At 52.9% G+C, this 22,891-nt stretch overlaps 6 protein-coding genes across 6 annotated transcripts; 2 read left to right on the forward strand and 4 right to left on the reverse strand.

The window, feature by feature from the left end:
- Window positions 1–1,735: 1,735 nt before the first annotated feature.
- Window positions 1,736–2,737, reverse strand: PG998_013876 (uncharacterized protein; the record flags this gene model as incomplete). The annotated part of the gene is made up of 1 exon (XM_066880692.1): window positions 1,736–2,737. The coding sequence occupies one exon, from the start codon at window positions 2,735–2,737 to the stop codon at window positions 1,736–1,738; it is 1,002 nt and encodes a 333-aa protein (XP_066724831.1).
- A 4,391-nt stretch (window positions 2,738–7,128) lies between these two features.
- Window positions 7,129–7,868, reverse strand: PG998_013877 (Tctex-1; the record flags this gene model as incomplete). Its single annotated transcript, XM_066880693.1, has 4 exons — window positions 7,129–7,479; window positions 7,583–7,657; window positions 7,740–7,778; window positions 7,848–7,868. 4 exons carry the CDS (start codon window positions 7,866–7,868, stop codon window positions 7,129–7,131), a joined length of 486 nt encoding a protein of 161 aa, XP_066724832.1.
- Window positions 7,869–9,644: 1,776 nt separating this feature from the next.
- PG998_013878 (uncharacterized protein) lies at window positions 9,645–10,109 on the forward strand (the record flags this gene model as incomplete). Its single annotated transcript, XM_066880694.1, has 2 exons — window positions 9,645–9,678; window positions 9,760–10,109. The coding sequence occupies 2 exons, from the start codon at window positions 9,645–9,647 to the stop codon at window positions 10,107–10,109; spliced, it is 384 nt and encodes a 127-aa protein (XP_066724833.1).
- Window positions 10,110–10,873: 764 nt separating this feature from the next.
- On the reverse strand, window positions 10,874–11,660 carry PG998_013879 (uncharacterized protein; the record flags this gene model as incomplete). The annotated part of the gene is made up of 2 exons (XM_066880695.1): window positions 10,874–11,170; window positions 11,208–11,660. The coding sequence occupies 2 exons, from the start codon at window positions 11,658–11,660 to the stop codon at window positions 10,874–10,876; spliced, it is 750 nt and encodes a 249-aa protein (XP_066724834.1).
- Window positions 11,661–15,736: 4,076 nt separating this feature from the next.
- On the forward strand, window positions 15,737–17,719 carry PG998_013880 (uncharacterized protein; the record flags this gene model as incomplete). Its single annotated transcript, XM_066880696.1, has 1 exon — window positions 15,737–17,719. The coding sequence occupies one exon, from the start codon at window positions 15,737–15,739 to the stop codon at window positions 17,717–17,719; it is 1,983 nt and encodes a 660-aa protein (XP_066724835.1).
- A 1,238-nt stretch (window positions 17,720–18,957) lies between these two features.
- Window positions 18,958–21,819, reverse strand: PG998_013881 (e3 ubiquitin ligase hula; the record flags this gene model as incomplete). The annotated part of the gene is made up of 7 exons (XM_066880697.1): window positions 18,958–19,057; window positions 19,110–20,387; window positions 20,446–21,100; window positions 21,180–21,419; window positions 21,512–21,550; window positions 21,682–21,704; window positions 21,785–21,819. 7 exons carry the CDS (start codon window positions 21,817–21,819, stop codon window positions 18,958–18,960), a joined length of 2,370 nt encoding a protein of 789 aa, XP_066724836.1.
- Window positions 21,820–22,891: the final 1,072 nt, after the last annotated feature.

The raw sequence follows: 22,891 nt of genomic DNA on the forward strand, positions 1-22,891 counted from the left end.
GTGTTTGTCTGTTGAGGACAGGCTTCTCTTAACCAAGCAAGTGCCAACCAGGATTGTTCGGTTGCTCAAAGTTCGTGGTGTGGAAACTTTGAGCAAGTGGGACGCTCGCGTTTACAACGGGACGGAACTGAACAGGATAAGACAGGACAGGACAGGACAGGACAGGACAATGCTCGTCCTAGTCAACCGACACTGATCAATCTGGTTCGCTGGCTTCGTTCGGAATCCTCGACTTTTGTTCCCGGCTTGCTGGATTCGCGAATTGCGCTGTAATGACGTGTTGGTTTCCGAGCACTGAGCACTGAGCACTGAGCACTGAGCAGTGGGAGAGAGCACTGCCTTTGTGGTGCTAATCGGGCCAATCAAGTAATCCACACCTCTTCTCTAAGCCAGCATGCAGGAAGTAGACTCGCTGGTCTCTCTTGGATTTGGTGACCTGTTCCGGAACCGGCTAACTCGCACTCAATTGGATACTGAATGGATGGATTGGGGGAAAGAGAAAGGATAGCATGTGGATGTTGGTTGGATATGGCTATGTAGAAGAAGCACCTATCAACAAGTATATATTGGACAGCTTGTGTTCGCGTACACTTGTACGTAGATATCGGCCTGGCGGCGGCGGCATGTACCTACATCCTTGAAACACCACCTTCGTTCAGGACAGATAACGTATAACACGTGACATTCCCACCGCTTCAAGCTACATACTATTATGTACACAGTCTACAACGCAGGTGGACTGTATCAATCCGTACTATCCAGATGCATGTCTTCCCTTCCCGCCTATCGTATGTTCCCAATGCCCCATGCAGAACATGCACCATGTCCCATGAAAGAAAGGGGCGGGCCACGCGAAGGGGACATTATTGATTTAAGATTACATGGAGCAATTTCTGCACCGTGAACCTTCCCTCACCCTGGACGGCACCGTACAGTTCGTCAACCTCTTCCCAGGTTACATACGAAGTAGCGTGCAAAGCCGGCCAGTTTCATTCATGGGCTGCTCCATCTTTCCAGATTGCACAATCCCCCAGGGAAAAGTTGGAAGGCCGCTTTTTCTTCCCCTTCCCTTAATGCAGAACTGGGCAGCGAAGGCACAGCGATGACGAAGGAGGCGAGGGAGAGAAATTGTGGCGTCATCCCACAGAAGCTTGGGGCGCGCCGATATGCCGATAGACTGTGATAGGCATTGCACGGCCGAAGATTCATCAGGCCGCCAGGGTCGCATGCTTGTGCGCCCATTCTTCTTCGCTCTTGCATGACGCTATCGATAAGACGACCACTTGCTGTACAACGGGCGACAAAATGGTAAGATGGATAACCCGCATGGAAGTCGATCCGAGTGGTCTTGGTTGGTGCGAACAGCGGCATTCCACGTTTCGGGCCAAAGTGATGTTATCAATGAAGCAAGTTGATGTAATTGTGTCAAAGAATGCTAATAAGAAGGCGTGTATACACCCATGATGGTATCGTTACTCCCGTAGTCCATGAAACAAAAGCAGGTCATATCTCCGTCCGTCGCAGAGTCCAACGCCCGGTATGTAAGTGTCCAGCCGCCCAAAACGGGTCGGCCAATGAGCAGCAACCAAAATACAAGTCCTCCCCCTCGGTATATAGGGTATGTCGGTATAGGTATCGTATCTTATCATTTAGTCATTCTCCTTTCCTTGGCCGGCACCTCGGCTCGGCTAGTCGCACTGCCCAGTCTCCTGCTCAGCCACCGGACGCCGGTATCCTAGACCAGCCTCACGGCGCGCTGCTGCCTCGTGTGGCGACCGCAACGGTGCGGATGCCGCGGCGAGCTGCGGTAGCACGTCTTTCTTGCGTTCTCGGGGGCCTTGCGCCCAAACTTCTGCGACACCTCGCAGTACTCCATGCCGGCTGGCACCCACTCCTGGATGTGCTTGTGAAGCTCGCAGCGCGAGATGCCACACTTCCGGCAGTACACCTGTCCTCGCGGGAGCAGCGACGCCAACGATGAAGCCGACGCGGCAGAAGCGTTACTGGCCCCTTTCGCATGCTGCTGCTGCTCGAATTTGACCGCCATGGCGTGGACCGCGTCGGCCTGGGCCTGGTCTTGAGCCCTGGTCGTGGTAAGTCCCTGCTCCTTGTTCTTCTCGAGGTCCAGAAGCGGGCCCGCCAACCGCCACGCCCACTCCATGTCGTTGGGCCCCTGTCGACGCGCCGACAGCGGCACAGTACCGTGCATGCGGCGGTGAATGGCGTAGAAGTGCCGCGAAACCAGGCCCAAGCAGGTGCTGTCAATGGGGTCGAGCCAGTCGAAGATGGCGAAGTGGATCTCGGCCGGCAAGTGCATGAGCTGGAGCTTCTCGCCCGGGAGCTGGATGAAAGGAATGGGCTCGTAGTCCATTACTGAATATGATCGTTGTGGCGATGGCAGTAGCGGGCGCGCCACCGCGGGCAGTGTGCCGGCAGCATGTCCCGGTGTAACAACGACGGGAGCAGGTTGTTTCTGGTGTTGTTCTCGATGCTGTTGGGGAGTCATAGGGGATCGCGATGTAGGAGTGCGCGATGTAGTAGGGATTTGGAAGTAGGAGTCTTGCTCCGAGGGCCTCGCAGATGGAGACAGACCCTTCTCAAGATGGCCCCGCGGTGTGGAAGGCGCACCGGGCATGCGGTAGTCGCTGGTAGCTGTGAAGGCGCGACGCGGTTGTCGCTGCGCCGTGGTTACCTTCCTGAACCCGGGGTCTTTCTCATTGGGGGTATCTTGCTCCATCACGGCTGTTTCGTCAATCGAAGCCAGCTTCAACTCGGCGAGGCGGCCCCCATGCCCATCACCTCCGAAGGTGAACGCAAAACCTCAACCATCGTGACTTCTTGGTGGCTTAATGCAGGGGAGGTTTTGCTGTGTTCAAGTTGTTGTCGACTTCGCAATTAAGTTTATAAACCACTTAATGAAGCCGTCCGTGTCGATATAGTCCAGTCGGTCTACCACTGTATGGCTGGACACTCGTTCGTATGTGTATGTGCGTGTGTGCGTGATGTTTCGTTGAGAGAGCTGATGAGCCGAGTCTGAGTTTGCAGATGGCTGGCAGCTACTGGAGGGGGCAGTAGCTTATAAGAAGTCGAGCACAATTTGTGCCGAGTGAGCTCCGTGAGATCGGTGTAGATTCTGGTCCCGACACTAGCGACTCACGATGGATCCAGAGGCTAGCAAATCTTATAAGCGGGTATCAATGGCACCAGCGGCGTTGTTCTCGGGAACGATTCAGGGCTGGCTTGGGGGCTGAGTAGATGATGTATGTAGTCACGATGTTTCCTTTCTGTGTAAGAAAAGAGGAAGCGTATGGCAATGATGTCGATTCACTTATGGGGTTTGGGAAACGGTGGATCGTATATGACATAGACGTCAGTGTCAAGGAATAGGAGGGGAGCCCAGCGTTGTTTATTATATGGACACACGACGCAACAGAGATCACACACTCCCCCTTGCAAACTGGGCAAACTGGACCGGGGCGCTCCTAAAAGCGGCAAATCTACGAGCGACGACATGGTGGAGACGGTTTACCCACTTCTTTGCCTGCCATTCCCAGATGACTCCGGAGAAGAACGAGGAGAATGCTCGCAGGCGGTTTTGGGCGCAACAGGGGTGTTCCGTCGTTGTTGTTCTCGACGGTTTGATGGCGGACGATCGGGAGATGGTGGTGTGACCTGGCAAGCTGGACAGCCGGCTGTAACCTGGCTTGCTTACATTTCTCTATTCAGCCAGCACACACGCACACACACACGCCCGCGCCCCCCGCCCAAAATCCAACAAAGCGGCCGAGGCCGAACGTTCGAACAGACCTACTGACTCTTGCAACCGCATGAAGAAGGCTTTGCATCAGCCCTTCCGGGCCTTCCCCCAGATACGACGAATAACTTTATTGAAGTTGGCTGGTCTGCCGTTAGTTCTACTTGACTAGTAGCCGTACCCCGTGAAAAACGATGAACCCAAGCTGCCAGGGGTGAGGTGGGCGTTGATGGCTTGGCGCCTTCACGATAGGGTCTTTCTCGACCCAATTCTTTTCTTCCTCGTGCCAAAGGCGAGACCGAGTGGCCCACCAGCTAAGCACACGGCGGCATTGAAGACAGTGCGCATTGTGTTCTGGGCCACCTTGCATCGTTACGTCGCTCAGAGAAAGAAGCCAGCAAGCCAGCGAGATGCGCGGCCTTCATACATACATACGTAACAGTAGGATGATTTGGGGCAACCGTTGATCACATAGTAGCGTCCATCTGAATTCCCCGGCCTGGGTGTTTACGGGGGGAGTTCCCCAGTGGAATGACGGGCTCGTGACAGAGGCTGAGTGAGTGAATAGTTACCATCACCTCGGGTCATAACCACATACAGAGTTTAGATCTAACGGTGCAAGCCTCGCCTGAGCACCCCCTTTCGAAACATGCAGGGAAAAAGGTTCATGCCAAAAGAAGACGGCGCCTCTTTGGCAACCTGCACGCCTGGTGCTCACCCCGATCTTCGGCGGCGGCTTGACCTGAGATTCAAGGCTTTGAGGCAAGATTAAAGTTGGCGGTTACTACTGGTAGGGTAGCATGTGGTAATATAGAGTTTCTCGTGGTCTATGAAGCGTGTCATGGAGAACCTCTTGTGCTCTCGAGATGGATGTCTGCGTAGAATCGAACGATACAAGTAGACCCCCACCCCCAGAATTGGGCAACTAGTTGGCACTGTGAATGCAATGTAGGTACATGCGCATGTATATGTATATGTAGGGGAAAGCCAGGCAGCCTAGCCGCCGGGCTCCGGTGCGAATTAGCCGGCTTGGACTGGGGAGATCGCTTCTGATGATGTGTGTCGTGGGGTATCGTGAGGTCGCAGCAAAACCAATCGCAGGACGGAATTGGGCTCCCTTTTGCAACCCCCCTTGTTCAGGTCTTATTCTCGGTGCTGTCAACCGTACATATGTAGCGGCTGCCCAGCGGCCAGGAGGAGGACCCCTCCAACCCTCCAACCCTCCTGATCCAGAAGCCCCTCAATCAGAAGCGCCGCCTTCGGGCACCTGGGCCTCCAAGAATTGACTGACGTCGTTTCGGCGGGTCCCTGTCACGATAAAATGGAGACATGTAGGCGGTCGGAAACGGCTGTATTCCGCTTGGCCCTCTCGTCGCTGGCAGGCTGGTGATCAATGTCGGAAATACAGACAAACAACCCTTATTTACGCCCTTGTCAGCTGGGACTCGCTGGCCTTCAGACCGCCATGTCCGTACTGTGTTCGGGTTCAGAAACCGTTTGCAAGAAACAACCCAACGATCTTCTAGAAAATCGTCATCGACGCAGAAGACGGAATCTTGGATGGAGACAGACGAGCAGATCTCTCTTTCTCCGCCATTTTAGCCACTCCCCGGGCTTTCCCTACAAGCCGCGCTCTGCGGTGGCGAAAAGGTAACTCGGCGGGATGTCAGCAAGTCAGCAACTGCAAGCTGTAACAACTCATAACAGACAGCACCAGAAGCAACTACGTGTGCATACATACATGGACAAAATGTGACCGTGACAGCGACAACCGAGAAGAGACAGAAGATTGGCCAGATAATGGATCGGCTGAAGCTGGGCTAGGTAGCAAGGCAGCGAGCGAGGCTTGCCTTCGTCCTGGTTATGTCCGTCGTCCCGTGCTAGGATGGAGGCGCATCCCGGGTCTAGCTTCCCGGGCAGTCCCTCGTTCTCCTCCTGTTGTGCTACATGCCCTTCGCCATTCCTTCATTCTCACTGCCACCCACCCTCCTTGGTGTGTGGCCCGATGTCAAACGATACAGGAACAGTTCCCGTTCGTTCGCTTCGGCCAACTGTCACGTTGTGTAGTGCGTTCCAGGCCCCCTCGTGCCTTTCTCGAATTTGTTTTTCCATATTACCTGACAACCGTTATGAACTCTTCTATTACCTTGGATAGTAGTAGTGGTTTGAGGAATGTGCTGTGGAGGATCGTTCTTCCAGGTCTTGATTAGCGGGTGCAATTACTTGAATCGGTATTCCTCATTTTCTTTTCTTTCTTGTCATATCTCTCGTTACCGAAGCATAGCCATCCACCATTTGTCTGAGCCAATGGACAGAGTCATTACTCGTTTTTATGGTCCCGGTTGGAAGCTTCCGACAAAACCCTAGGAACAGTGGAACCGGACTTCCTGGCCCTCCAAGACCTCGATCAGTACTCGATCTAATTACGGCAGGCTTCCAGAGCATAGCATACTGTAAGGCCACGATCTGAGTCTTATAGCCAAACCTGGGCTGTCTCCGGCGAATTGCCACTCGTCTGAGACCGGCCCGGCGGATGGGGCCAACACCCGTATCCCGGAGTCCAGCATATCTTCCAAAAGAACCGTGGATTTTTACCATAACTTCCGTTCAAAGACAAGGCATCTCTCTGGTCGATGAGTCCAGATAGCATATATTGAAAGCTACCGGATGCCCAATCGAGTCATGCCTAGGTTACAACTCAGAGAGCCAAGCACCCTGTTGTTGCCTGCCTGGCTGACGTAGCGATACTAGGTCTAGAGATGCACTTCTAGTATAAACTCGGGGTATCCGACTATAACTATTCATCCCCACTTGCCCTGCGATCCTGCATTAGCATTCTGTAGCATTTGTTGCATCGACCGTGCCATTGAGTTAGCTCTGGTCAAATAGTGTTTGCCTATATCATGCTTGTGCGTCACCAAGGTGCCAGTTGCTAGCCGTTGTTCATAGTCACTGTCGTGTGGTGTACGAGCTGCATCTGTACAGCACGCCCGCGAGGTGCGGTATCTGTCCCGCTGAAGGACGACGCAATCTTCCTCGTACAACGATTTTGTTTGTTTGTTTGTGTTTGTTTTTATGAAGTATTGTCATTACGTTGGATGGCGGGTTTACCATCCCCTACAACTATATGTACAATAACTTACAAAGGTCATTCTGATCCCGCGTAGCTAACTCGCGTGCAATACACCCTCGGGAGTACGTGCTGCGTTATCTGGCTTGGACTCAGACGGCACACTCCCAAGTCCCGACTCCTGGGTCGCTTTTTTCGCGGCATCCGCTGCTCGACTTCTGTCGCTGGTGTCAGGAGGCCTAGCGCCTTTGTGTTGTTCCCTCCTTTTCTGTTCGCAGGTTATATCAAACCGATAGTAGTACTCCTACACCGCGATCCAGATGACGCTGATCACAACGTCCATACCCTTGCTCTCGCCGCCATCGTACTTGAAGCTCCACATGCCGTCCGTCTTCTCGTTCCAGAAGGCCTGGGTAGCCGAGTGCATCCCACGGCGTCCAACGTGCGGCTTGCCGTCGGTGGCCGTAGCACCACCGCCATCGCTGGTACTGATGCGCGGCTCTTCTCCCTTGTTGTCGCTGCCGCCCTTGGGCCTGTTTAGAGAGGAGGTAGGGACGAGATGCTGGACAATCGTGCTGTTGACGACAAACTTATGCGCAGGTCCTTGGGAGCCCGACGGGGTGGCTTCGGAGATGAGCGCCTTTAAGATGGAGTTCTAAAGATAGTGTGTCGAAGCATCAATACCGAGCACATATCCGACATAATCGCCGGTTATCGGAGTCGGGGCGGAGTGGTGATTGAGGGAAAGCAGCACGTACGATGATGGACGAGTTCCAATGCTCAACCTTGGCATGTTCGTAAAATTCGGCACCACCGATGGCGCTTTGGCAAGCCTAACTCATAGTTGAACCCGTTCAGTTATTGTGGTCTTTTTCACGATGTCTTGGTGCGATAGGATCGGTCAGGCGAACATACATCGGTGGCAATCTGCCGCAAACGGGTTGCGCCAACGGGCTACATGAGAAATTGGTGGAATTAGCGAACAACATTCGGTGCGGAGTGGTGCGCGCAGGGGTGGCATACAATGTTCGTAGGTGTAGCCATTGTTGGATTTGTTAGATATGACGATGCGCCCGGGTAGAGTATCTGTGTTGAGCTGGAGCGCGGCTTGATGGTGGACGAGAATTGTTCGGCCAAGTCGGAGACGGTGGTGAAAATGTTGCTACAAGCGCTTATGGAGAGACGGGCCTAGGAGCGCCAGCCTTGTGCCGAGGGAGTGTTGGTCGGTTCTGTAATGCTTACGATATGTAGCGATCAATCAGTCTCCTTGTAGGGGGTAGGCAAGGACTGTAAGGTAGCAATTGGCAGTAGGCTGGGTTCAATGTTAGATTAGCAGCATCTCCGGCCGACGCCTACCTCCGCTTTTTCCCCTTCCTTTCTTTCATTTGCTCAGCTCTTTTCGGGTGAGTGAGGATAGATGCGCATATGCAGTGTGGCCCGCGCGCACCTGTGGACGCTTGGACCATCCGAGCCCTTGGGTGTCGCGACGAAAGGGCAGCTCTCAGAAGCGGACAGCTTCAGCTGGACTCGTCTATTTTCTGGATCGCGGGGCACGATAGCAGGCACGTGAGAGTGGGAAGCTTGCCGTGCTATGTGTCGCACGCTTAGACGCCTCTTACGCGAGGTATGTATCACTTCAACTCTATGTACCTGTCTGGCAGTTGACGTTGACGGGCGTGTGAGTGAGTCTCAGCCACCGGTGGTCGTGCTCCTTTGATATACTCGAAAAGGCTCTCAGCCCAACCAGGTATTACAGGTTGCTGTTGTGGTTACCGATCTTAACTTGGCGTGCCCAAGCGCCTTGCCGTAGCAACGACCAATCTAGCAATCAAGCAATACAAGTCACGGCAGATCCATTATGACATAAATGCAAGGAAGCCCTTGCCTTCTGAGCCAACGAGAACGATAGTCGGAATATGGGCCCCAGCAACGCTTAGCAGAAAGGTAGATTTGAGCCAGCTGCCAGCCGTCACTGATCGCTCCGGCTACAGTATACACAGAATCGATCGCTACTATCGTGAAAAGCATCCCTGACCTGAGGAATAGGAGCGCGGGATTTCTTGGTGTAACGAGTATTATGTATTCCCCCTGCAAAAGATGGCGGCCAGTCAGAAAAAGGAATATGCCCACGTGCTCGTCTTTTGTGCTGCGGATGGGTCTTCACCCAACCGGGCAGAGTGGGCTGGTGGGGGGCGGCTCGAGAAGTTGCAGCAGCCGTCTTGCTATGCACCAGGCACGCCCCAAAACAGCTAAAAACATCAAGCAAGCCGAAGTAAACAGCCCGCTCGGCTCTTCTGTCCAGCCAGTCAGAGGCCAGCACATGCACAAAAGCGGGCAGTTCGCGGTGGCTGCTGCGAATAGCTATTGCGCCCCCCAGGCAATTGAAGCTTCTGATTCGATGCCGAGTTCACTGGCCGTCGTTTTTCTTCTACTCTTGCACTACATGGTACTGATACAGACCTCAGTCTACATATTCTTCTATTCTAGCCCGCCCGAGAAACTTCTTCGTCTCAGTATTATCTTTCATTGCGCCGAGTGAAGACTGTAACAAAAACTGTTGGTTTTGCCCGATTTTGTAGGTACTGGACTGTCGTTTCAAATGTGCATTGCGTTGTTACCTCGGCGTCCAAGCAACGAGAGACGTTTGCCCATCCTCCATTTCGTTGCATCTCCAACTTCCTGACGAGCTAACAAGATCCCGCGTCTTTCAGTCGTTACCCAGTCCCTTTCCGCCGTCGTACAACCTCCAACGCGCAACATTTTCGCATCAACAACCGCCCAACGGAACGCCCCTAGACGCCGTCTTGTATTCCGCCAACCATGTCGAGCCAACCTCTGCTTCAGACCGCCCCAGGTAAATAACAAATTCCGTGATAAACTACTCTTCCGGAATCCGGCCAAACCCAACTAACGACGATCACCTCTCTGCCATAAGGCAAGCGCATAGCTCTGCCCACTCGCGTCGAACCCAAGGTCTTCTTCGCCAACGAGCGAACCTTCTTGTCATGGCTCAACTTTACCGTGGTCTTGGGCGCCCTGGCCATCGGTATGCTGAACTTCGGTGACCGACCTGCCTTTATCTCAGCATTCCTCTTCACCGGTGTGGCGATGCTCACCATGATATATGCTCTCGTCACCTACCACTGGCGTGCGAGCTCTATAAGAAGGAGAGGACAGGCCGGATTCGACGATCGCTACGGACCGACTCTCCTGGCCATCGTTTTGCTGCTGGCCGTCATTGTTAACTTTGTTCTCCGCATTGCCTACCGGGAGAAGCGAGTCTAAAGTTACAAGAATCCAATGTATATACCACCTGTGAACCCGGGGACTCAAAACTGGGATGACCTGATATGCTAGTATCAGCGACCGGCCATGAATAAACCGAGAGGTGACTCGACAAGCCATGGAAGACTTTATCGCGTTCGGATGTAATCTCCATTATGGAGGGAAAGAGATATTGACGCCGCCTGCCGTACCATTTGGCGCGCAACATGAAAATTGAAGTTTAGTACATAACAGGATGAACAGCACGGGGAAGTGCAGCAATGCATTGTAAATAGTATAGTACGATGTGGTTATCAATAATTGTACACATTTTAGGGGCATTATAAGAATACGGACTCAAAGTAATCTAGGACACTACCTCGATGCCTGTATCTTGACCAGGTAGATGAAGAATTCCCGAATTGTTGGGCTCTGTGCGTCTTGAGAGAACTCATGAATCAGAGCGGACAGTCGACAAGTCCAGATCTGGACAATGTGACCATGTCGGACTGCTCTATCCCAGTAATACTCCACGATAGAATATTCCCATAAGCAGTCCAGCATCATGATGACTAGTGCGCGCAAGCGCTTTGCTTGTAAGAGGGCAGGAGCAGTTGGCTCTCCAAGTGGCAGTTAAGCGGCCTTGCTTCTGGCTATACTCCCATCTAAGCATATCATGACCGGTGCAGGTGGCCGACGGTTTTCGTGGCTATAACGTGCATGGCCAGGTCCCATTCACGCCATGCAATGTAGCATGAAACCGATGCTATGGATATGTGATGCATTCAAGTATCGGCTGGATCATCGCTCGTCTGCTCTCCATAGCGCCTCCGTAGCTCATCGATCGGTATAAGTGACAAGAACAAACTCATCACCGGCGCCGCGCGCATCTTGGGCGTACTTTCTATGGCACGCTCAAAGGGAGTCTTCATCTTCTCGAAGTCGTCGTCTTCGCCATCATCCTCTTCGTTGTCTTTCTCCTGCTGCAGCGGCTCATGATTATCGTCATCGTCGGCTAGTTCCCTACTGGCCTGTCCCTGGCGTCCCAACACCGTATCCTCAATCACGGTTTTCCCCTCTCCCTGGAAACCGGGGCCTTTTTGGGGTTCTACGTCCCACCTCCTTTGTCTCCGAGCCTAGCGCAACGTACTGGTACCACCTCTTTGCTTCATTCTGGCGACCGCCGCTCATCAGCATTTCCCGCTTCGCGATCTCGGCGATGCTGATCAGTTTCCCGGCATCCGAGGCGCGAGCACGCAGCACCGAGACCCGCGGCCTCTCCGGTGAGGAAGTTTTGGGTGTCGTCTGCTGGAGATGCCGGAGGACGGAGCTGACTTTCTTCTGGATCTTGGACGAGGAGATCACCGAGTGCGTCTGGACGTCGTATTTGGACTCCACCGCGGCGACTATCTTGGCGTCGCTCGACTCTATTATGTTTAATGCTGACGCCAGACGCGGCCGCTTACTGGACGTTGTCGTCGCCGTCGTCGTTGTTGTAGCGGTCGCTGCGGTGCTTGGTGCCGGCGGCTCGCTGCGCTTGCGCTTTGTGGATGCTGCCTGAGCCGTCGCCATTGTGTTTACCCTCGTCTTTCGCTCTTTCTCCTGCCCCAAGCCGCGGTTTTCGAGCTCCTATCGGCAAGTCCGTGCTTCGATTGTTTCGAGTCATCAATTTCCCGGTTGAGTGATCTGGTTTGGTTTGGTAATCGTGGGCTGCGTTCGTGGGGAAGCGGAAACGTTCATTTCCTTCGAAAATTCCAGGTTACATAAGCGCCGCTGCGGCATCTTATCGATAAGCCGTAGAAGCTTGGCTTGCTCCAAGTATCTCCATGCGCCTTATCAGAGCATCCCATTCGACATACTTTCTCTTCTTTCATGGGTTGACGTATTCCTTGGCTCGTAACCGACGTTGGTAAGCCATAGTATGAACTGCTGACGGAAAACAGTCCTAACCCCGGCATTACATGGCATGTGTCATATATGTCGTTTCAGGTACTCGGAACAGTGCTATGACAGGACACTTTCAGGCATTGTGCTCTGCATATTGTGACCGGCTTGATTCGATATCATACTACTCGGAGTTCACCTTGTTGGTCATATCGGCTTGACGTCTCTGTACGCAGTGGCATACCAGTCTTCCGAGCAACAATTCCTCGATGGTCTGATTATGGTTGGTTGATCTCCTATCCTTTGATCCTTGCTAGTCTCCTGCAGCCATCATTGATTGGGCTCACGCCAAGCCTTCATCGAGACCCATGATCCTTGCTTGTCTCCCAAAACCTGTGCTTCAAAGAACATCCATTTTCCTCGTACATATTCGCGATAGTTCTATGTATTGTATTCAGAGGGTTCAGCTAAGTCAGGGACAGACTCCCGGGTACTTTATATAGTCTTTTGCTTGGCTTCCAACACACCCTGTGACTTTTTGACAAAGAGAACAGAAGATGGTCGTATTTTTTGGACGAGAATAAGCATATGCCGGCCGAGTGTATGTACAATCTCTGCCGGGTTAACATCCGGGGCAAAGTGTGAAACATGCATCCGGATAACATCGACGGACTTGCAATGCGAGCGCACCTGCTGTCTGCAGGGAAGCATTGATAGCCATCCCTGCTACAGCTCGACAGACGAATGTCCCCGGATGCTGTTTTAGTGTCCCCAGAAGCAACGCCACGGCAGCAGGGAGACTCAAGGCTAAGACTCTATCGAGCGGTATTTTGGACAGCTTCAACTAGTTGAGTGCGCTATATCACATCGCTTTGCGCTGTCTTTGTAGCTCGTGGCGCTAGCAAGCCAGGCTGTCTTGAAACTGTTCCTTTTGCTTGTTTGGTCGATTGACGTATAGCCTCTTTATGCAAGCTACCATTGCAAGATTCGTTATTCGCAGTCTTGGGGACCTATCAAGCTTCCAATACTCTACCATAGTGGAGAGGTTACAAAAATGCTGGATCATCATAGTTCAATATAACAAACATCCACCAGCTGCGTAAGCTTTCCCCTGAGGATCGCGTATACTTTACCGCTTGGATCTGTTTGCCAGCAGTCAGCTACCTTGCATAGACTCCAACTCCGCTTTTGGGCACTACTGTCTACTAAACGCTAGGCGCAGGACTTACACGACAAGACAGTATAGAGTATAGGGGCCTTATTGTCATGATTGCTTGGCTTAATATGCGAACCCTCAGTTCACGGTGACGATGATGATGATGGTGATGACATCTACATAGCCTCTTGTTGTGCTTTGTCCCTCTATAGCAGTGCACCACCATCTTGCCTTGGGTGCTTGGAGTACCAACTCCACGTGATGGAAGTGACGGATGGACTCACTCTGTCACTGGCTCCTAGTTGCATCTTCTCTGATAGGCAGTCGCTAAATACTGCGATCCAACCTTCTGCATACACATTCCTGGCCTACTGCTTACTATTTTGGTCTCTGGGAGGGATAGTAGCAACCCTGCAGCCCAAGACGATTTGGAATCCCATGTCGGCTGATTGGGGCTTATCTAGGCGCTGACTTACAGCTCGTTGCCGGGTATTTGTGTTATAATATACTCCCGCCAACGAGAATAGTAGAAAAAGGGACGAGCACATGGGCCAGGCAAACAACTGCGTACATACATACGTACATACATACATAATTGTACAACGGCAAAACCAGGTACATTGCATATATCCCTTACTTCTTGCCCAAGATTCGTGCGGTGCAGGCATATGACTGACCGACTCCCACCCACACTCCCGTCGGGAAGTATGTATGTATTAGTATGTATGCAACAGGAGCTGGGAGACATCCACTAGCAAGCAGGGTCCCCGGCCTTCTGCCCGGCCTCTCTCTCCCCCCCCGACCCCCTGTTGCCTGTCCTCCCAAGAAACAAGTTGGTTTCCACCCCCCAGGAGATAGCGGACCTTGGAACACGGGCTGCACAATGCTTTGGAACGTTTGGATCTGGAACTGGAACGACAGCTCCATCCACCACATCCACCCACCCCCATACCATCGTCTTGGCAAAGCAAAGCAAAGCAGAAGAAGGTCGAGCAGCAGAGCAGAGCAAAGGCAAAGCATAGGCAAAGCAGGCAATACTACCAAAAAGTCGCGCTGCTTCTCTTCAGATTACGACACGACAAAACAATCGAGCAATCACCGGCTGCACGCCTGACGCTTTTTACCTTCCGCAACACCTCTGCATCTCGCCAAAACCGCAAAAGACGCGCGCGCAAAACACCAACACAACAGAACCCCCCAGTTGACAAAACGTTCCTCGTATTCTTCCTTCATTTCGCGCATTCCTTTTGGTTGTTTTTTTGATGCCTTCATTTTCTCCAAAGTGTCGCATCAATCGAGTACTTTTGACCTGCTCGTCACCATTCACCTCCAATCCTTACACACCTTTCTAATACCCGTCATTTGACAATCATTTTAATCGCTTTTCCGAACCACCAGCCAACGGCAACAACCACCCAAAGTCTCGCCGGTCGCATTGACTTGATTCGAAACAAGAACACTCCCACACCTCTCATTTACTCGAGAAGGTGACTACTAATTGCGCGATCGCATCTTGGGGCCATTTTCGTCGGTTTCGGTGGACGGAATCGGCTTGCGCCTGCTGCTGCTGCTGCTACTGCTGCTGCCACTGCTGCCTGCCCTTCTACGACTGGCCCTGCGTTGCTGCCCTCCAACAAGTCGGGTTGCATCGTTTTCGCATTGCGCAGCCCCCTTTCGTCCTTCCTCCCCCTTGTACATATATATTTTAGCGAAAAAGGCTGTCCTTTTCGCATTCCTTCGAATTCCAGGCGCCACTCTTTTCCTGCTGCTTGTTGCCCACTGCTCCCTCCCTCGTTCCCGAACTGACTCAGACTGAGTTTCGTTGGGTTTGACGGTGGCCACATCATCGTCCCGTCTAAATAAAAAAGAGGAGAGCCTCTAGCGGAGCCCTTTTTACTTCATTAAGCGGTCGCAAGCCAAAGCCGGGCGTTGGTTGATCTTCACCACTGAACTCTCGCGCGCAACAGACTGCAGCTGCAGCACCTTCCCCGAAAAGGCTCACTGTCGGCTCTAAACCTTGGCTGTCTCTCGCTGTTTGCCTGCCTGTCGGGCCTTCTTAGAGTGCAGTACGCAGTAATCAGCAGCGAATTAAAGAGGAGGCCCCCAAGTAATAAGCGCAATTACTTTCTTGGGGTGTGTTGCTAATAGCGCCAAGCTGGTGCCAATCAATCTCCCCCTCCCACCTCCCTCCCTTTTCTCTCCGCGGGCGTGTCTCGTCTCTCTGTCCTTTTGGGCCCCGATCCTCCGATCGCTGCCTTTCGCTCCCCCTTCTTCCCTGCAGAAGTCCCCAGAAGGTGCAGGACAGTGTTACGTCAGCCTTGCCTTCCCCAAATCGTCCGCACCTCAACCTCGATTTCACTTTCCCCCCTTTGTATCGGCAAGGGCTCGCTCAACCTTTGGCAACCTTGCTTACTCCCAACCTTACGTGTCGCAAACCACTTCCGACCTCTGCAAACAAGAACCTGTCTAAAAAGAAGGGTCTTTTCCAACAACCCCCAAAGGAATCCCCAACTTCTCATCTTTTTGTGAGTAGGGTATGCTCATGTTCCGATTTTGGGGCTCAGATTCAAGGGGTAGCGACAAACCTGAGCAGGTACTCCATCAACCCATGCTTGATTTTGCGAAACCCGTGCAGTCGTTAGTGTCAGAGCCGTGCAAAGTGACGTCGCCGTCACGTCCTCCGAAGCGCCGGAGGCAGAGCAACGCTGCGATAGCATCGCAACCAGCTGCAGCTGCTTTCGCAGTGAAGCGGTTAAGGGTAGATGAGGATGACCAAGATGCGAGTAGACCGAAGAAGAAGGTAGCGCTGGCGGTCCAGGGGGCGGAGGATGCGGCCGTGCGGTCTCAACCGCAGCTGACGCCGCAGTCGCAGTCGCCGCCGCAGACATTGCCACAGTCGCGTCGTGAGGTAGCCGAGTTGGAACACGCAAAAGAAATCATCCAACACCAGTTTAGTCACGATATTTTACTCAAGCACAACGAGCTTCGTTTGATACAGCAAGAACTGGCCAAATGTCAGGTCGCTTTGGAACAGTTGCGCCGGTGTCACTTGATCCCGTACCCCGTCAACGCCCCGACGCCTGATCAGATGCTGCAGGTTAGCAGTGGAATGGGACCTGCGCTGAAGGCGAAAGCTGGTGATAAGGTGCCTCAGTGGGCGCCTCCGTTCGGTGTCACTGATGGGCCATATGCGCGTCACTACGCCAAGTGGCTCATTCCGGACCCCAAATTTGATGGTATCGTGCCAGAGCCGTCGGTGCATGCTGAGTCCACTAGGTTCAGGAATGGCGTCGAGAGCAGATCGATGAGGAACAGCTTTGGCGAGGTAGGAGTTATGCCGACCAAAGGACGTCCTCCCCGCGGCTCAGCTGGCCAGAAGCTGCACGCCTTGTCGAATGGTTACCCCCAACCTAAAGACAAGGCTGGCCCATGTGTGCTAAAGCGCTCTGATGGCAAGACTGTCAAGTTGGTCTGCCTCGACTGTAATCGGGAAAACTTCTCCAGCACGCAAGGCTTTATTAACCATTGTCGCATTGCTCACAAGCGCGATTTCAAGAGCCACGAAGAGGCGGCTGTCGCCTGTGGCCATCCGTTTGAAGTGGAAGAGGCACGTGGTGAAGTCCCTGAAGAGAAGAAGCCTCTGGCAATCAATAGCATCAACACTGCTGCCACTGTCTCTGCCACACCCGCTGTGGCAACTGGTCTTGTGCATCCTTTCGCGCGCCAAACTGGCCTTGCTGAATCTGAGCCGTACTTCTCGGTTGTCGCTCGGATTAAGGAATCCATGGAATTGTTCAAGAAGGGCCAGCTACCAAACGTCAACTCGATACCTGGTGTCCCCATCACGCCCGTCACCACGAAAACTTTCAACAATGCGTCGTCCAAATTTGCGGCGTCGGCCGACTCACCTCATCTATCCCGCCTCTTGCAGAGCCGCGGCATGTCCATGAACCTGAGCGAGCTGGTCCGCGATGCGAAGACCAAGATTGACGTCGACGAAGTCACGTCGCCAGATGATGATTCCGAGGATGCCGAGTCGTCTTCCTTGTTGCCCAAGAACAATGATCAGGGCGTGGTCATGCGAATGCCGCGCGTACCAGCTCGGACAACCAAATCACCTATTCCTCTCCCTTCAACCACTCGCCCGGTCAGCAGCAAGGGCCGTCCTCCTGTCGGAGCGTATGCCACGCCTGTTCCGACACCGGCTGCGCGGGTGGCTTCCGAACAAGAACCCGAGCTGCCGCGCATTGAGGACGACATGGAACTGGAACTTAGCCCGAACACAGCAATTAGCAACAATGCGCCATCACTCGTTAGTGACGACGGCGAATATGACGACTCGGTGGACGGCTCTTCGGACGAGTCGGTAGCCAACGACAGCCTCGATGCTGAGTCCATGTCGGACGTCGCAGAGATTGGATTTGACGATGATCACGTCGGACCTCGAGGTATCCGTCACCATCGCGGGTCAACTGCGGGCCATACGGCAGTTCGACTTCGCAAGGAAGACAACAAGCACGTTACCATTGTGAGCCCTGTCAAGAATGATGGCGGCCATAAGAAACGCGGTCGGCCAGTCAAGGGAACCTAGCTTGGCAAACCTGCAACCTATTCGGTGTTGGCCACACTGTTTAACGTCAACAAATCTATCCATGGGCAAGACTCATGACACTTTTCACCCCTCCTGTTGGATTATACTGGATTCTTGGAAGAGACCCTTTTGCAAATACAAACTTTTAGTAGCGATTTAATTTTTCAGACACGACTATCTATATACATGACCGCGGTTGAGCAACGCTGGTCGACTCAGATCGACAGACACACGTCCCTGGCTGATGTTGGCCAGCGCGGGATGACACGAAGCAAGCACATGGCGGCGTTGGGAGGGGGGAGGGAGGGAGGTTCAGCGAATTGCAAATTTTTTTCACGTCCGTTCTTTGTGTTGTAGAAATTAAAGCGGAAATGACGGATGGATGGACGGACGGGGTTTCTATCCATGGACTTTGAACGAGGGGAGGGGGTTATGGGTTCTAGCTGCTGCAAGAAAGACGACGATGACGATAAGGGTCTTTTAAATTACCTACCTGCGGCTTCTCAAAAAGCACTAAATGCCTTCCCACCTGGCATTGCGTAGGTTCACATTGTCATCATCAAAACCCCCCCTTTTTGGAAATATATACACAACCACCAAGACGCATCTGTATAAAGAAAACCCCAATACTCGAGATAGGTGAAACTCTAGCAGGAGTCCGCCTCCTCACGATGTGAATCGGAAGATTTACTTTCTTCCCTAGCCGGTGACTGACCAAGTGTTCTTTGCTGAATAAGTCTAGGAGACACTTGCCGGCTATTGCTTGATGCATAGGAGTCGCCGACCAACTGTGCCCATTCAAGATCCACTATATTTTCCTGTGAAGAAGACGAAGACAAACAGCAAAACAAGGTATACTAGCACTACCAACAAAGTCTACGTACAAGATGATTTCATGCAGACCCCTCTGGAGACGCTGGAACCCTCGATTCGCCTGGGAAAGGTGGAAAGAAAGAAGTACAAAAGCCCAGACAACCATGTCCTTTCCCGTTGTTATTTGGCGACGGGTCGTAGTGAGATGACCAGCATTGTAATGAGCCAGCCAGCCAGTGTCGTAGCACGTATTGTAGGTAAGAAACAAGTTTGGCGTCATACCAGCCGTAGTGTGCACAGGAAAAAAATAAAAACAGTAATGAGCCCGCTGTTGTTGACCTTAGAAGTGAGTGATAATCATATAAGGTAGTAGTAGTAATACTAAGGTCTATAGAAGGATGACAGCCAATACAAGAAAACCACGCTTACTCCTGACCGAAACCCATCGTCTCCTCCACTGCAATAGTCAGTTTCTGTTGCAGCGCTTCGAGTGATTTGTACGGAGGCAAATCTAAGCGGTTGAAACTATAGAAAGGGTTAGCAAAAATCCGGGGAAAGGAGTGCGGATCAGTCCTACCAAGTATGTGCCTTGGGCAAGTTGCCCAACTCGCCGGCCTTCTCAATCGTGAATCGTCTGGGACCATCGCTTCCTTGCAGATCTTTGAACCCGTTCACCGGAATGCGGGATGTGCCCGTCGTGAACTGCAGTAATCTGCTCTTCTGCTCTCCATCCCAGCTACGCACCGTCTGCCAGAAGAACTGGATCACCTCATCGTTTTCCGTGTAGCCGCGGTAGTCCGTGTGCTTCTTCCAGTCGTCCACGTCAATCTCGGCAATACCTCCGATCAGCAGCTCGAGTTCGCGCTCGTCGAAGACATTGATGAGATCTTGAGGTATCAGCTCGTGGAAGCCTTCCTTGAAGGCTTGGAACTGTTCCTCGATACGCTTCTCGATTCTCCACTTGACCATCAAATCGACATACTCCTTCTTGTTATCGTTGGTGACATCAATGTCACGACCACCAGGAATCAGATCCTCGACATGTATGACGCCAAAACGTTCATCTTCCGTAGAGAATGTCTGCTCCAGGATACCGCCCGAAATGTCGTTGTCCAACATCCATTGAAGACTACGATGGAAATCCGCGTCAACACCCTCCATATCAGCCAGCTGCACCGCCTTGCCCAACATCATTTTGTACAGGGCGCCAATGAAGAAGGCGTCCAGGAAGCGACGGTGGAAGATGGCCAATCCGACAACACGGCCGATGAATTTGAAATAGTTTAGATGCTCCGGATTGATTCCGGAATGCGGGTTGATTTGAAGCGTGTAGTTGTCGTGCGCGGAATATTCGAACAAGCAGTAAAAGGGGTTGAACATCTCATGGGACAGGAGGAAGAAGAACTCTCGAGACAGGCCGCCGTAATCCAGACCATCCTCGCCATCAAACTTTATCATTAAGCGCTTCTTGAGATCAGTGGCAGACTGCCTCGAAATCTCGGCAAAAGAGTCCTCAAAGATGTGCGATCGCCGCACCTTGATGTGGCACTGTCCCGAAAGGATGCGCATGGCCGGCTGAGATCGGAAGTAGATGAGCTTCCTCCTGAAGTCGCGCTTGTACTGCGGCACGTTCTGATCCAACGACGAAGGCAGACGCGGGTCATCCCAAGTGGTCGTTTTGGTGTTGTGATCCACAAAGTAGACCCGGGCCGTGTTGGTGAGCCGCATCTCCCAGCCACTGGGCAGCGGTCCAAGTTGGGAAACGGGTTGCTGCTGAATGGTACCATTGGCGTTGTTTTGCCCGCCGTACATCCTAATGTACTGCTGTCGACGAGGATCAACCCACGTGGTAGTCCTTGTGTTATGGTCAACGAAGTACGGACGACCCTCCGGAGTCCACCTTTGTTCCCAACCAGGGGGGGAGCTCTCCTGTGCCAGGGCTGGTAGCTCCGGTGTGCATCATCGTGGCAGCATTGGCGCTCTGCGCAGCATTTTGCTGTGGCTGCTGGTCTCGAGATGGGGAATTGGCCCCGGTACGATCTTCAGGTAGCGTTCGGTTCTGATGGCGCTGACGCTCAACTTGGGTGGCAGCTTCTCGATCGCCTGAGGAGTTGCCTCCACCGCTCGCGGTCGGGCGGTTCCAGCTCGTCGTTCGTGTGTTGTGATCGACGTAATAAGTTCTCCCAAGATTGTCTTCGCGTCTCTCCCACCCGGCGGGCAGACGGCCCTGGGCATCCTCAAAGGGGCTCATCTGGCTGCCGGACCCTCGTGATTGATGGCCGCTGGCCCCATTGATCGGTGGTGCTGGGCCATTAGGATTACTAGCATTAGGGCGCACCGCTAAACTTGACTGTGTACCGGAAGCCGACGAGGTCGGTCGGTTCGCAGTAGAGTCTGCAGTCAAAGAAGATGCTTGAAGAGCCGGCAGAGACGGCCGGCTAGAGTTTGCGGAAGGCGTGTGTGCCCCGGCGGCCGGAGCCGTCAGATTGGTCGACAAATTGACGATGAGCTTACCATGAACTACCAGATTATCAGTAGACTTCTTGAGGTCTCGTGTAAGCATCTGATCTACACATGGCGATTTTATACGTTAGCCGAAGCCATATATGTGCCCAAGACTAGGCAAAAGCAGGGAAGGAGAACGAACCGTCAGCACCATTGGCGAGTTCGATGACATCGCCGATGCGGATGTTAATGACACCCAGAAAGCCTTGGTCCTTCTTCTTGAACTTCTTCTGATCGAAAACTTGCACCGCTAGTATACCATCTTCGTTTGCTCGAAAGTCGAAGCTCTCATTCCAATAAGGGTTCAAGGTACGTTTTGAGACGGTCGTTGTCTTGGTCTGCTCGCCATTAATGGTAGCCACGGCGAACGGATCAGGGAAGCCTAGATGTGGGGAAGGAGTAGCGTCAGCATTGGCTCTCCATCATCTTTACCCAAGGGGCCTCTGGTCAAGAGGTGTGCGCGTGGTGACATACGGAAGACATCTCGTTTGTAGAGTCCGTCAGCGGCGATGACTGTGATGATGCTATGTTAGCCTCATGTCCCACCAATATCTGCGACGATGGCATCGGCAAGAAAGCAGTTGATAGGGTAGCGTGGTGGGCAAATCAATGGACGGGATCGAAGTGATGATGGGGCAACGCACTAGTAACTCGCAGATTGGCCTGGCTATACGTCATGGTCGTTAGTAATAGTAAAGATTGAGATATATTGGCGTGTAGAGAAACAGGAAGAGAGGGAATACACACGATGGCAGTCCGGATTCGGAGCGAGTAGAGCTCATGATGGTCGTCGATCGGGACCCGTCAGCGACGAGTGGGCGACGGGGAAGCGGAAAGAAACGATGAGGGATGGGCGTCCAAATCGCTTGCGTTGTGGTATTCGGGCCCCCTCTCTTGATCTCGGTATCGGTTGAGATGTGTGCGTGTGCGTGTGCGGTTGTTCGGCGATGCCTGTTCTACCAGCCCGCACTTCTTTTCTTAGCAGAGGAGTGGTGGCTGCCTTCTAGTCAAAGAGGGCAACTCTTTTTCCTCTGATCGGCCTGCACCCTCACGCAAGCGCCGGTGGAGGGGTGTGATTGCTGGGAGCGGAAACAAGGAACGTCGCAAGTTGCCGAGTCACGAGGGTGTTGGTGGGAAGAAGTTGCGAGAGGCGAGGGGAGATGACGGACAACAATGAATTGATTGGGGATGATTACAAGAAGACTAGGATAAGCCAGCTCGGCTCCAAGTGTCTAAGTTTAGTTCCTTTCTGCAAGTAGTTTGTTTGGATAGGGTAGCAGCAGTTGGCAGTAGTCGGATGTTGGTGAGAAGAGAAATGGGCGAGAGCAGCTTGGAGAGCGAGCAATTAAATCCACTCGCCGACATATGGCTTTAAGCCTGCACTTGCACTTGCACTTGCACTGACACTGACACTGACACTGAAGGACGCCCAGCAGCAGCAGCAGCAGCAGCAGCACGATTATTGATTGATTCGAAATCTAGCACAGCCCAGTAGGAGCAGCAGCAGCAGCAGCAGCAGCAGCCATCAAATACAACGGCAATGCCTCCTTGTCTGGACCAGTCCTGTCCTGTCCAACCAGAGGCTAAACTTACAGCACCTATTATTACTTGCAGCACTACCAGGCAGACCCTAGGTACGGGCCACCCATCAACCGAGAAAGAACAACAGGCCTTGGAAACACCCTACAGCCAAGCGGGATGGAGGAACCTGCGACAATCCCCCTCGAAAAAATAGACTGGAGGGTGGGAGGTGGGTTTGGGGGGCGTGGCATGGTGGGCAGGTGTTTGTACGCTGAAGGGAGGCTGTGCAAAAGCCTGTGCCCGCTGCAGGAAAATGGGAAAATGGGAAAATGG

Source organism: Apiospora kogelbergensis, assembly GCF_038363985.1.
Source record: "Apiospora kogelbergensis strain CBS 113332 chromosome Unknown utg000009l_segment0_segment0, whole genome shotgun sequence".
Taxonomy (NCBI): Eukaryota; Fungi; Ascomycota; class Sordariomycetes; order Amphisphaeriales; family Apiosporaceae; genus Apiospora; species Apiospora kogelbergensis.